Source organism: Lithobates pipiens, unplaced genomic scaffold (assembly GCF_037356315.1).
Source record: "Lithobates pipiens isolate NorthernLeopardFrog02 unplaced genomic scaffold, aLitPip1_a1.2 Scaffold_1, whole genome shotgun sequence".
Taxonomy (NCBI): Eukaryota; Metazoa; Chordata; class Amphibia; order Anura; family Ranidae; genus Lithobates; species Lithobates pipiens.
The window spans coordinates 153,040,043-153,054,579 of record NW_027507685.1 but is presented as its reverse complement, the minus strand read 5'-3'; the positions used below and the strand labels follow the sequence as shown (position 1 = coordinate 153,054,579).

Sequence of the window (14,537 nt, the reverse complement as noted above, 5' to 3'; positions counted from 1 at the left end):
ACATCTGGAACCGCTAGGTGCTGCATGCAGGCAGTACATTCAAGTCTTTGGGAATACAGCAGCTGCCCAGACAGTCACTCCACCCAATTTGGCACCCCTGTGGGTGCTAATGAGCAGCCTCAAACACCCACAGTTTTGCATTTGGGATCATTCACATAAACAGATGTTGAATTGGGCCAAGCAACTCTGTCTGTGCAGTCCACTCCCATAGACCCGATAGGGCTGCCTGCATGTAAGACACGGCCCATTCATGGACTACAGGTGTTAGCGCCTGCGTCAATGAGGCCCTAAAGTTGAGGCTCTGTCACATAATTTCTGACTCTATTTTTCCTTTGGCTGCTTACCTCTCATTCTTTAGTCTTTCAGGTGATCCTTTGCCCAAAACACATACAGTAACACCTTTAGAGCATCATTTTTTAAAACGTCTTTGTGAAATGCATGCTTTACAAAAAGGGGCAAAAGTCAGAAAGAAGGAACAAAATCATAAATAAGAAGCAGTAAACCCAAAAATGGTGACCTTTTAAACCTCATGCAGAACGTGTTGAGGTCTCATCTGATTGTCCTTGGACTGTGGCATTTATTTATTTTTGCTTGTTAATGTTTTATGTCTTCATTAAACCTCTCAGATAACTAGTCATGGAACATATCTGCCTCCCCTTTTTCCTAATACTCTGGTGTCTATGAACACTGTAACCTCATGTCGCTTGTCCAGACATCCAGCGTAGACCACACTCGTGTGCTATTGAGGTGATGTTGAGTTTAACTGTTGTTTCTTACTACCCTGCAGAGCAAACATCAGAAGCACCAGGCATTTGAGGCTGAGCTGCAAGCTAACGCAGATCGTATCCGTGGTGTCATAGACATGGGCAATTCTCTCATAGATCGTGGCGCATGTGCCGGCAGCGAGGATGCAGTGAAGGTGAGCAGACATTTACAGGTGGTTAGTGTGTTCGTGGCTGCTTTTCTCAATGAATGTCCAATTTTGTATAAAACCCCAAACCCTTTTTTTGACTTGCTCCAAGAGATCGTCTTGTTGCTGGCAGTTTGTACCTCCTAGCAGTCCTCATTTGGGCAAGACCATCTTGAAAGGTCAAAGACCATCCTAAATATTTGTCCTTTATCCAAATGTTGAGTTGTGCTTGAAGGAGCTATTTAAAGTTAGTTGATTGTCTTGATTATATATTTTTAGGCTCGTTTGGCAGCACTGGCAGACCAGTGGCAGTTCCTGGTCCACAAATCTGCTGAGAAGAGCCAAAAGTTGAAAGAGGCCAATAAGCAGCAAAACTTCAACACTGGTATCAAGGACTTTGACTTCTGGCTTTCAGAGGTAAGAAAAAGTTTTCATTTGGTCCAAAAAAACAATGCTAATGGCCATATATGCTGCATATTTACGCATGTCTTTCTCAACAGGTGGAGGCTTTGCTAGCCTCCGAGGATTATGGGAAGGACTTGGCATCCGTCAATAACCTGCTGAAGAAACACCAGCTGCTTGAAGCTGATATCTCTGCCCACGAGGTAAGCCTGGAATGAAATGGCTGCAAAATCAAGAAATTGGACTGATTTTGCATATTGCAGTTTGGAATCGACAGAGGTTCAGCTTTTCTTTTCATTTTCTCTAGGACCGCCTGAAGGATTTGAACGGACAGGCTGACAGCCTGATGACCAGTAGCGCTTTCGATACTTCCCAAGTGAAGGACAAGCGAGATGCTATTAACGATCGTTTCCAGCGAATTAAAGGAATGGCGTCTGCTCGTCGCAGTAAGCTAAATGAGTCCCATCGCCTTCATCAATTCTTCAGAGACCTGGATGACGAGGAATCTTGGATCAAGTATGTGTAAAAAAAAATACCTAAGAGAAGTCACATAAGGGTTTCTCAAACTTTCCTACTCCCTTTCCCTGGAGTTCTGAGTACTGGCTCCATGACAAGCTGACATAATTTAATCCCATTCATGTTCGATCAATTATTTTGAATATATAAAAACTGCACTTAGTGCTAGACGCAAAACATCAAATTTGCACAGCTGCGCTCAGAAAACACAAAAATACAAATGCTCAATAACCTAATATTGTGCTGTGTGTGAATATATATATATATATATATACAATGAGGTTCTTCTCCTTGCGTGCAAATTGTGATCAACAAAGTTGTGAACTCGTGATAAACGATCAAGTCCATATCAATGACATGTCCATTTACATATAAATTCAGTGAAAAGAAATTGGATCAAAAATTTGACAGGATCACACTATTGAAGTCTAGTTTTCTCTGGTCGAGTTAAACACAGAATAGGAAGGAGAACTAGAGTGGAGTCTGACATCGGAATACCTGTGTTTTCTATGCCATCACAAGCTTGAAGCAAGATCCATGTAGCTTCATGCCTTGTTAGACCACCTATAATTTGGGGTCTAATGATCTGGTAAGAGGCTGCAGTTTTAGTGGTGGGCGCACTCATTACACACCATTGGGTCTAAAGGACATGTACAATATTTATTTTCGTTGAATTTATATGTATATAGATCGACATTATCCCATCAGTGGCCACTCTGTTTGTAGGTAGTTGAACACTGGATAATTTGTAAATCATGGTATAGCAAAGCAAAAATCTCTCTAAAACAAGATTAATCGTTTAGGTTGGATGGAGTTCCCTAATAACTTTAACTATGCTTGGATAATCCTATTTGGCTTAAAATCTGACCAAATTTGCTTTTGGGTGGCAGAGTAGCATACAGAAAGTGCAGAAGTCACAGTATAGAAAATTTGTGGCATCTGTTTTTTTTTTTGCACGCTGTTCTATTTTGAATACACTTTTATGCATTTACAAGGTGTTAAACAATATGATGAAAATCTAACCGGTACAATAAAGAAAGCAGACTTCCAGTAAACGCGAGAAACCCGAAAACTTTTATCCCAGTATAAAGCCCATAGTTTGTAGACCCCATAGTTGGAAAAGCTGAAGGGGAAACAATGGGATCTGTGTTTTGTTTAGCATATGGAACTTAAAGCAAAAATTTAGTGTCTGCGGAGTAATGTGTGAAGAATGGGATTCAGACCCCTTGATCTTTATCCGGCAGCTGTGGTGTGTGGCTCCAGGACCAAGTGGGTTTTGTGAAAAGAGAGAGTGAGTAACGTAGGGTACACTTTTTTTTTTTTTCAAAAAAAAAAAAACCTAGATTGGCATAATAACACATCCTATGTTAGTGCTGCGATGTAACCTCTGACTATTGTATTCTGACAGGGGACTGCCCCGTTGCCAGAACAGTTATTAATGCTCACAGCCATTGGCTGTGTGCACTGGTTTTCCAGTATGCTTGTTTGACAGAAGCAGGTCATGAGACCAGCTTCTGATGGACAAGGAGCTGTATAGATGGGCAAAAAATAGGCCGGTTCCTGACAAACCAACTGTTTTTGAACAATTTTTGGCCCATTTGTACCCACCTTAATGCAAACCTAGGTAAAGAATACCAAAAGAGGGGTAGAGTTCTAACCATTCAATGCGGTATGAATAGTTGTCAGGGTGGAGTGTGTTAAAGAACCACCAATGTGGTGTTTATGTATTTTCATTACGTTCTTATTGTTCAGAATATGTATGGTACATAGCAGCTCTCCTTAATATACATGTGCTTATTGCTCTTAGGGAGAAGAAACTCTTGGTTGGCTCCGATGATTATGGCAGAGATCTGACTGGAGTGCAGAATCTGAGAAAGAAACATAAGAGATTGGAGGCAGAACTGGCTGCACACGAGCCAGCTATTCAGGTATAGAAGCTGATCATCATTTTCTGGTTCATCCTGTTGCTTTTTTCTTTTCCTTCTTTCTGTATCTTCTTTCTCTTGTTGGTAGCTGAGCTGTGTTGTGTTCTATAGGGTGTGCTGGAAACTGGTAAGAAACTGGCCGATGACAACACTATTGGAAAGGAAGAAATTCAGCAGCGACTGGCTCAGTTTGTGGAACACTGGAAGGAACTGAAGCAGCAAGCCTCAGCCAGGTAAGAAATTGTATATTTTGCTGCAAGATGCGTTTAGCAGATCCTGCTTCTAGGAACCTGAAAAACTAACATGGGCTTTCCCTTTTTCGCTCACATCCATCGTCTCTCAGTTTAGTAATCTGCTGCGTTTAACTAAATGGTTTATATTGCCCATGAATTTCTGTTTTCATATCTGGAAAAGGCCAGTTTGCATAAAGTTGATTTGGTTTTAAAGAAGCTAATGTAGGACTTGACATGGCAACTGTAACCAGGCTCATAGGCAACGGTGGAAGTATTCAAGTCATGTCTTGATCCGCTCTTTTCACTGATCTTTCCTCCATCCCACAGCAGCCCTATATCTCTACATATGCTTATAGCTGCTTAGAAAACTGTTTGTTTGCTGTGCATTTCATTCTATAGTGTCTGTGTATTTGCAATTGACTGTAATTCTCAATTGTGGAGGCTATTGGCATGATGGGGTGGTAATCAAAATTCAAATTCCTAATCTGTTTTAGATGGGGCATATGGTCTGGTACCCCCATCCTTTGAACATATGAATACCGTATGGAAATTTTGTTTAGGATACCCTTTTCAGTAGGTGAATTGGCTTTTGCATACAGTAGGGCTTTTGTTGTATTAAGAGGCAAGATGACGCTCATCTAATGCAATAAAGATGTAGAGGTGTTCACATCAGCAAGTCATATTCCAGATATTGAAAATGTCTACAGAAATCTTTATTGGTTGTTTATGCAGGGGTCAGAGGCTGGAGGAATCTCTAGAGTACCAACAGTTTGTTGCCAATGTTGAGGAAGAGGAAGCTTGGATCAATGAGAAGATGACTCTGGTTGCCAGTGAGGACTATGGTGACACCCTGGCTGCCATCCAGGTGAGAAAATTGTTGGTTAAATGCTGGAATGTTGGCTCAGTCAAGACTGAATGTGAAAGGCAACCTTGGTGTTTCTTCTCTGTGTTTAGGGATTGCTCAAGAAACACGAGGCATTTGAAACAGACTTCACTGTACACAAGGAAAGGGTTCATGATGTTTGTTCCAATGGAGAAGATCTTATCCGAAAGGTAAGATTTTCGCAATCCAGAAAATGCCATTGGTACCATCACCCAAAAGGCTATATTAAATGTTTAAATCTTCCTTCCAGAATAATCATCACATAGACAATATCAGTGCCAAAATGCAAGGCCTTAGAGGCAAGGTGGCAGAGCTTGAGAAGGCAGCCGCTCAGCGCAAAGCCAAGCTGGATGAAAACTCTGCCTTCTTACAGTTCAACTGGAAGGCGGACGTGGTGGAATCCTGGATAGGTGAGGCTCCTTGAATGTAATCTTGATCATCTTCTGCAGATCTAATATAAAGTCAGCCACTCTGCTTTTATTAGTAGTTGTTGGGTTGGTGATGTAATTACGATCATTGGTTATGCGTGCCAGAATTTTTTTGGGCTTAAATCCTTTCTATTCCAATATGTTTAGGGACTATTCACACTTCATTTTTATGCAGTGAAAGAAACTCGCTGATGAAAATGTATTAGAAATTCTGTACTTTCCAATGGGGCTGATCCACATCTATACACTGCAGTTTAGTGAGAAAGGAAACGGCCATGATCCCACTCACACCTAATGCATAATCATGCATGTTGAAATGCACAGAACAGTGGGATCCCAGCCTCCAAGTTTAGAAACCCTAAATGGACTTTGTCACTTACCTTTTGGTATTGAAAATATGAAAAGTGTTCATAAAATGTAATTATGAAGATTTTTTTAAATAATTGTTACATCTTCAACTTGTCAGGTGGTTCATGTTTGACACCTGCTGCATTAGTCAAATGTTCCTTTTAAAGTGGAACTCCAACCAAAACTTTATAAGATGTGTTTGCCAGATTTTGCCTTTGGTTTTGATAATTTGCATATTTGGCCTTTTTAGGTGAGAAGGAAAACAGCCTGAAGACAGATGACTATGGCAGAGATCTGTCTTCTGTGCAGACACTTCTTACTAAGCAGGTGAGTGGACTCTAGGTGAATACTGTGCCATTGATTGTCACATTGTGCCATCTGTGTGACAATGTGTTTGTTATTTTTTTTACTTTCAGGAAACTTTTGATGCTGGACTCCAAGCATTCCAACAGGAAGGTATCACCAACATCACTGCACTAAAAGACCAATTACTTGCAGCTAAGCATGTGCAGTCCAGGGCTATAGAGACCCGCCATGCCTCCCTGATGAAAAGATGGAACCAACTGCTGGATAATTCTGCTGCTAGAAAGAAGAAGCTTCTGGAGGCACAAGAGCACTACAGAAAGGTAGATTGCCTTATTGATGATATTCAAACGACTTGTTAAAGCTTAGGTAATCTCTGCGTACTACCATAATCCAATTAAACTTTTCTTTCATGTTAGGTTGAAGACTTATTCTTGACATTTGCCAAGAAAGCATCTGCCTTCAACAGCTGGTTTGAGAATGCAGAAGAGGACTTGACAGATCCAGTCCGTTGTAATTCCCTTGAGGAGATCAAGGCTCTGCGTGAAGCACATGATGCATTCCGAAACTCCCTCAGCTCCGCGCAGACTGACTTTAACCAGCTGGCTGAATTGGACCGGCAGATCAAGGGTTACCGGGTGGCTTCCAATCCATACACCTGGTTCACCATGGAAGCGTTGGAAGAGACTTGGCGCAACCTGCAGAAAATCATAAAGGTAACTGTACAAAGGCTGTTTGTCAGTTGGTAGAATGATCTGAACTTTTTTCAGCTTGTTTAGTATCTTAAAGGTAAACGTTATCCAATAACGATGTTTTAGTGAAGTGTAGTTCCAAAGGGGATGCTTTGTGGACTGCTTTTTTTTTTTTTTTTTTTTTTTTTTTTAAGCATAGAAGCAAATGAAAATGTTGGGCTTATGGCATATGGCTTTAATTTTTTATTTATTTTTTGCCCAATAGGAACGTGAACTGGAACTTCAGAAGGAACAGCGAAGGCAGGAGGAGAACGATAAGCTGCGCCAGGAGTTTGCCCAGCATGCTAATGCATTCCATCAGTGGATCCAGGAGACCAGGTTACTAATCTTTTCTTCCAAAGGCCTTCATGCCTTTTCCACTGCATTTTGTGTGCTCTTGCTTATTTCCTGTTAATTATCCATGTGATCTGTTGTTTGTAATGAATTGTAAATCTGTGATGCTTCAGCAGTATTTTTGTTCACTTTTATATGTTCTTTTTTTTTTCTCCCCGTCTCTGTGCTGCTACCTTCAATTTGCCTCTGTCCATAGGACCTACCTTCTGGATGGGTTAGTATTCTAAGATTGTGTGATGCAGTAGATGTGTACAGCTGATTACTAGACTGTAGTTGTTTAAGTTTGTTTGCTTGAAGACTGGACTGCTGCAGTAGACAGTTCTGTTGGACCAGGAAAGCCAATAATTCCATTGTCTAGTATGGTAATGGATAGGTCCAGTATTCTGTGAGATGTAAATTACATTATACTGGTTCCAAGCAGTAGTCAGTCAGCAGCTGCTGCTAAGTTAAAACAGAGCAGCTAATTTAATCTCATGTAGAATTACAAGTGCTGGTTTACACCATCAAGAATAGGCTAGTTGCAGCCTACTGTACTTACAGTATTGCCTATGTCAGACCATACAACGGCCTGTACTGATGGCTTTCTCTGCAGCACAATAAAGATCCTACAGAGACAACTCTCTCTCTTCCATTATGGAACGTACAATTTTTCTTTAGGAAGGTCACCCCCTAGTTATTGCAAGCATTTGCATATATATATATATATATATATATATATATATGTTAGACTACATTTGGCCAATGTTAAATTTTTCATGGGCCAAAATGCACTGTGTGTGACATCCAACATACATTAGCTGCTCAGAGTAGTTGCTCTAAGGCCGCGTACACACGGGCGGACTGTTCGCCCAACTTTGTCCGCTGAACAGTGTTTGGGCGGACAGTCCGCTCGTGTGTGGGCTTTCAGAGGACAGTTTGACGGACAAGGTTTTTCGGAAATTCCGAAAAACTGTCCGCTGAAACCTTGTTTCAGCGAACAGTCCGCTCGTGTGTAGGCTTGTTCGTCAAACAAAGTTGCGCGCATGCTCAGAAAGGATTTTCACGCCGAAAGCTATAATGCAGTGTATAGGACGTCGTATTTTTCGTCCCATCGTACGTGCCGTTCACGTCATCGCGCACGGTTTCAGCAAACTGTTCGTCCGTCGTGTGTGGCCATGTCCGTCCATGCTAAGTTTGAGCGGACTGTTTGCCGAAACTGTTGGACGGACAAAGTTGGGCGAACAGTCCGCGCGTGTGTACGCGGCCTAAGTGTTAGAAACCTGTGTCCATGAAAAAGATCTGAAGGATGCATTGGTGCTTCTAGGAACACTAAGAACACAGGATTTCATACCATCCTGAGAGCTCCAAGTGAAACTCACAAGTGTGGGTCCTTTTTAATGTCAGCCTCATAGTAGCGAAATATATTTATAAATACTGCACAATGATTTTTGCATTTTTGTGTTGCGATGTTCATGCCTTATTTGTTTTGGGGGTCTGACGGTTTCTAGATCTCCAGCTAGCTAATTCCTCTTACAATCTCTCTATTTGGCTCTTTCATGGGTGGATAAGTTGCTGTGCAAGGTGGATGATGTGGCTTTCTGTTTTCCTGATTCTTGTGTTGGGAGCGTAAACAATTCACAACTGGGTCTCTCTTCTCTAGCATAGCCTATCGCAGAGTCATACGTGTGTATCAGTATGAAGTTGGGGATGATCTATCTGGAAGGTTTTTCTTCTTTATTCCTTTCTCCACTGGTTTTCCGTGGCACTATGTGATGCTTTCTCAGTACTAACACACTGCTGCAATATCGAACCAAGGACACCCATCATTGAGTGTTCATCTCCTAGACTTCCCCGCTATTGTCTGCTAGGCTTCATCTTTAAGTCAAATAAATATTCTCCTGAAAATGTTTTTATTGCTTTATGGGGCCATGTTGTGGCAATTCCCATACTTTTGTCACAGGGACAGGCTTTAAATAGCTGTCATCGATTGCGGCTATCGCTCGATCAACTTGGTACATTCAGCCGGCCCATTTATGGTTCAAATCTTGGCCGGTTCTTTCTGAACTGGCCGAGATTTAACTTGTGTATTGCCGGCCTATGGATAATGTGTACAGAAAGCTTTGGGAAGGTTTGCTAAAGCCTCTAAAGTATGTTAAATGACAATCTAAATAGTGATGCTGGCACTTTAAACAAGCTACAGTAGGCTTTAATGACATTTCAAGTAGTGATGCCTGCTAGCAGCTTAGAGATGGCTAGTGTTCCCCTTTAGGGTCTGTGTTCATCATCTCCAAACTGGAGCTAAAGGTTGCTAACATCTACAATATGTTTAAAGGTTTGGGAAAGCCTTCTGTACACAGTGCTGTTATACAAGCTGATGCTTTTGTGTACAAGACCTAAGAAAAATTGCAAAGTAGATAAAGGACTTGCAGCTGCCTGACTTTTTCTAGTATGAGACCGTGCTATGGAACCCAACTGACTTGTGAGACCTTACAAATCTATTTACAGCTAAAAGTCAGCCACATAAGTAGACAATCTAACCATTGGTCATTAGTCTCCCAGTGGAGTAGTTTAACATGTATCCCCTTAAGGGGGTCATGCCTCCCAAAACTTGTATTTTGGTGATGAGTCTGGTCACTTGTTGTTGTTTTTTTTTTTTTTTTTTTTTTTTTTTTTTTTTGCATTACCAGCTTTTTGGGTGTTTCCACCGTGCCATTCTCCATAATAACATGTACAATAAAAATAATTCTACAGTGTGGGGTCTTAAAATCTTGGCCAGTTCAGCAGGGATCGGCAGATTCGAACCATGTATAGGCAGGCTGATTGTACCCAAGTTCATCAATGGATCGACTTGGATACAACCAGCATGTCAGATTTTCCATGCAATTCTTAGCTGCTAGCAAGAACCACTGTGGATTCTCCTGGCAGGGACGACTCTGTGCCTCTTCCCCCGATGGGAAGAACACAATAGCTCCGCGGGAGGGTTTCCCCCATTGGGCAGGGAAAGAAAATCACTCCATCTTTGGCTGGCTTAAGTATCATTTTTTTTTTTTTGTGTTGATTTTTTGTTAGCTGTTTAAAATATGGTTGGTCTCAAATATACCAATAAGCGCCCTCTGAACAAGATATCGAGAAAAAGTCGAATGCAGAAACCTTTTTGAATGTCAAGTCCACCTAACACCAAAATTTCAAAACTAGTAACTACAGCAGGGCAGATCTTGCTGTCAGAGTCATCGAGAATTCACACTCTTGCCAATCTATACCAGAAATATCACTTTTGGGTAGATTTAATAGATTAACATAACGTAAAGTGCACTTTTACCACAGGACAGAATGTTGTGTGAGCTCCTAACCTCCACGTGTTGCACTGTATGATCATTTAGGCACAAGGAAGTGACTTGGTGTGGTTGGCTGGAGTGATATAGTTGAGTGGCTGTGGATTGGGAGGGTCCAGTGCTTCTCTTGATACCCCATCCTTCCTGGGCTGGGTGCGTTAGTTGTGCACTAACCCTATGGTGTGGCTCTTAGAGAGAGGCTTCCTGTAGGCACTTTTCTGCTGCAACACTGTGCTCAAGTGTGTGGTGGTTTTTTGGCATGGGGCTATTTTTCTGGAGTCTGTCCTGGACTTGAAGTTAATGTGAAGCACAAAATCACACACTTTTGTTGAAAACACAGTGTGGTGTATAATTAGAACATGCAGTTAGAGCAGCTGTGCTCTAACTTCAAGATATAGATGTAAACATCTTCTGTTACTGACTGTTGTTTCTATACAGGTCTTGCATGGTTGAAGAATCTGGAACATTGGAGTCTCAATTGGAAGCAACTAAGGTGGGTACCATACTGATCAAGGATTGTGAGAATAAGACGGTAATTTATCTCGTACTTTTCTGCATCTTCTTATGCGATACATCTGTGTGATTAGCAGAGTTAAATTAACTTGCTCCATGCATGCAGATATTAAAAAGATCCAAATGTTTGCATTGCATCTTCCATAGTCATCATATGCATTTGCTTCATTGAACCGTCAGATAAATGGTGCCCACTTCATCTTGGCAGGTATTGATCCTGCACCTCCCAAGAGCATCCCTCCTGAGAGGACAGTCTACCTGGCGTTTGAAACTGATGATTCCGGGTGACCTGATCTCTGTGGTAGTCTCTGATTGGCTACCACAGTTGATCAGTCAGTGTGAAGCCCACACCTGTGTTTCTCTCTTTGTTAATCTAGAGGAAAGATGCATTGTTTTGTCTCTCCTTGCAGAGAGAGAGAAGAAAAAAAGTCTAGGTCACTGCCAGGGTTAGTGTTTGGGTCAAAGGTCAGGGTCAGTATATTGGGCAGGATTTTTTTTTTTTTTTTTTTTTTTTTTACTAGTGTCTGTTTTAGGTAGGACAAAAAAAAATGCAAAATGCGCACTATTGTTTCTGGGCTGTACTACGGGTACAAACAACAAAAAACATGCACATATGTGGTGTCGCTGCTATCGGAACAGGAGAATTTTATTTTGGGTTGTTTTTTGGCGATAGAAAATGGTAATGGATATCTCCATTATTATTAAATGAAACCCCAATTTGTCCTGAAAAAAAACATGATATAATTCACCTGCGTATACAAAGTAGTTGTGGTGATATATGTGTGGTTTTACAAACCCATATCAACTTTTCAAAATTGTTCTTGGTCATCAAGATATGTTTTACCCTTAGGCTAGCCATACATTATACAATTTTTTTTTTTGTACGCTTTTCCCATTTAGATTTACCAAAACCATATAATATGAGGTCAAACCTAAACACTTTCAACTAGTGTGCAATCAGGCAGGCCCTTGCACTACATAGTTGAAGGTAAATCTAAAGGAAATTGAACAATAAAATTGTATAATGTATGTACATTGTGTAATGTAAGGGGTTAATAACAATATCAAAGAAAGCAAGTCCACTATTATTTTGTTAAAACCGTGCAGGCTCACCACTCAGGATAGCTATTTTAACTGTTGTTTAGTTGCATTCTCTCCTCTTAGTGCAAAAATGTCAATGCCGTGACAAGTTGTAAAGCCACTTTGGATAATGGATTACTGATGCTCTATGGGGGTTGCTGGAGGAGAATGTAATCCCCATTTAGCAATGCCTTTTTAGTTTTCTTTTTGTAATCCTAGTAGCACCTTTTGTCATATAATAATCTGTTACCACTGAGCGCGTGTATTTTCTTGCCTGATTCACCTTAAAGAGATTGTAAACCTCCCTGTGTAATTTGTACCTATAGGTAAGGCTTACCTAGAGGTAGTGTAAATATCTCCTAAACGTGTGCCGTTTAGGAGATCTTTACTCTATACTGCGCCAATGTCATCGGCACCCGTGACTGGCAGCTCCCGCGGTGACGTCACGCGATGCACATTATTAGGGCTGCAACTAACTATTATTTACATAATCGATTAGTTGGCCGATTGTTGTTTCGATTAATCGGTTAATAACCTTAAAAAAAAAAAAAAGTGGGTCAAATTCACGTTCATTTTCAACCACCGTGACGGGAAAATTTTGAAATAGAAAACTTATTAGTCAAAGGAATTTTCACACAATGTATGTGGTTTTCTTTCAGAAATTACATTAATTTTAAAAACAGAATGTTAAAAACAAGTGAAAATTTCAAACAAAATTCTTTCATTCAGCGAATGAACAAAGATTTTTCGTCTGAATATTCTCACCTGAAAATTGATCTGTGTGGCCAGCACAAGGCTCGGTACACACCTATGCAGTTTTTGCTTTTGATCTGTTTCTGCCGTGCTTTTTGCTGTGCGTTTTGATTTTTGCGCACGTGATTTTACTGCAATTTGTATTTTTGCATTTTTTTGGGCAGATTAAAAAACACAAATTGCTGCAAAAATGCATTACATGCTTCTCTGCAGCTTCTCCATTGAAGTATATTGAACCAATAAAGAACCATTTTGCGCTAAAAGTCCCTGAGCCTTTCAGATGTGAACGTGTCCCATAGGAAACCATGTAAGTGAGCTGTAGTGCATTTCAGCAAAAAGCACCAATAAACATATAGATGTGAACCAGATCGAAGACGTTTACTAACATAATGGGGTTAACAAAAACTAAAATTAGCCCTTTATAGTAGAAAAAAAAAACAGATAATCACTACTGTAAGGGGTTAATTTTTTTTACTGTAGAACAGTGAGTATAGTTCAAATGCAAATAATCGCTACTGTAAATATTAAAGGGCTCTTTTTTTTTTTATTTTTAACCCCATTATGTTACTGGCCGATTAATCGATTATGAAAATAGTAATCGATTCGTTGTTTCAGCCCTACACATTATGCCTTTTACTTTACAGGGGGGGGAGGGAACAGTTTACTTCCTCTTTAAGGTAAAAAAATCTTGCAAGAGCAGTGATGCATTTTACACCTACATATAGAAATGTCACAGATTGGTTTCAAGGCATATACAGATACTGGAGCTGAAACTTCAAATAAATTCAAGCCTGAGACTGAATTTCTTTTTAACAACAATCACACTTCTGCGATGGTTTATTGATGTATTTTTCTTCTCCCCACACAGAGGAAACATCAAGAGATTCGGGCAATGAGAAGTCAACTTAAGAAGATAGAGGACCTGGGAGCTGCTATGGAAGAAGCATTGATTTTGGATAATAAATACACAGAACACAGTACAGTGGGACTGGCACAACAGTGGGACCAATTGGATCAGCTGGGAATGAGAATGCAACACAACCTAGAACAGCAAATCCAAGCCAGGTAAATTGGAGAAAGCTGGTGTGGGAAGGCTCTTGTGTTTTTTTTTTGTTTTGTTTTGTTTGTTTTTTGCAACTTCCACTTAATGAAACTTTTCCTAGAATGTGTGTTGACCCGGCATGACCATAAGTTATTTTTGGATAAAAAGAAGAAGAAAAAAATCCTAAGTTTGGCTGGCAGTCTGTGAACCCATGCTTATGTTTCCATCTTCTTGCAAAAATTATGTTTCAGTACCTTGGTTTACTAAATTAAAACAAGAAATGGAATACCAGCCACCTTGCGTGGCAATTGGATGGGCAGACCTCTGCTTGAGAACTACAATTTGGGACACATCTGCCTGTTGCTAAAGCTCACCATGTAGTATCTACCAACTAGGCCGATGATGTCTACTCTGTTCAGTGCTTTCTTTCCTCTTCTCATTAAAGTAGTAGTAAACCATGAAAAAGAAAATACCTGCTCCCTGCAAGATAACAGCATAATGTGCTAGTGTGTATCGCATGCTAGCACATGATGAAAGACTTGCCTAAAAAGGCCCTACAACAGCATTCTGTCACCATTGACACAGCTTCCATCTTCACCCAGTCTTCTTCGCAGGCTGCAGCCATTTGAATGGCTAAGCTGCAAATACTTCACTCCTACGGCACACCGTTCACTGAGAGTGCATGTACCAGTGACATCACTGGCGCTACTGAAGTAAATATCTCCTAAACTATGCACGTTTGGGGCATATTTACTGTTCCTACAGGTAAGTCTTACCTGTAGGGATAAATCAAGAAAAAGGACTT

At 40.6% G+C, this 14,537-nt stretch overlaps 1 protein-coding gene across 5 annotated transcripts in view; it reads left to right on the top strand.

The window, feature by feature from the left end:
* SPTAN1 (spectrin alpha, non-erythrocytic 1) overlaps positions 1 to 14,537 on the top strand; it is a 120,607-nt gene that overhangs the window by 100,715 nt on the left and 5,355 nt on the right. For all 5 annotated transcript variants that reach the window (XM_077478697.1, XM_077478695.1, XM_077478694.1 and 2 more), the window contains 16 exons: positions 788 to 919; positions 1,190 to 1,327; positions 1,411 to 1,515; positions 1,620 to 1,828; positions 3,636 to 3,756; positions 3,865 to 3,986; positions 4,719 to 4,851; positions 4,941 to 5,039; positions 5,120 to 5,279; positions 5,896 to 5,972; positions 6,062 to 6,271; positions 6,368 to 6,664; positions 6,906 to 7,018; positions 7,230 to 7,247; positions 10,783 to 10,837; positions 13,559 to 13,755. In XM_077478697.1, coding sequence (XP_077334823.1) covers positions 788 to 919; positions 1,190 to 1,327; positions 1,411 to 1,515; positions 1,620 to 1,828; positions 3,636 to 3,756; positions 3,865 to 3,986; positions 4,719 to 4,851; positions 4,941 to 5,039; positions 5,120 to 5,279; positions 5,896 to 5,972; positions 6,062 to 6,271; positions 6,368 to 6,664; positions 6,906 to 7,018; positions 7,230 to 7,247; positions 10,783 to 10,837; positions 13,559 to 13,755 — 2,186 coding nt within the window. The remainder of the gene's footprint in view (positions 1 to 787; positions 920 to 1,189; positions 1,328 to 1,410; positions 1,516 to 1,619; positions 1,829 to 3,635; positions 3,757 to 3,864; positions 3,987 to 4,718; positions 4,852 to 4,940; positions 5,040 to 5,119; positions 5,280 to 5,895; positions 5,973 to 6,061; positions 6,272 to 6,367; positions 6,665 to 6,905; positions 7,019 to 7,229; positions 7,248 to 10,782; positions 10,838 to 13,558; positions 13,756 to 14,537) is intronic.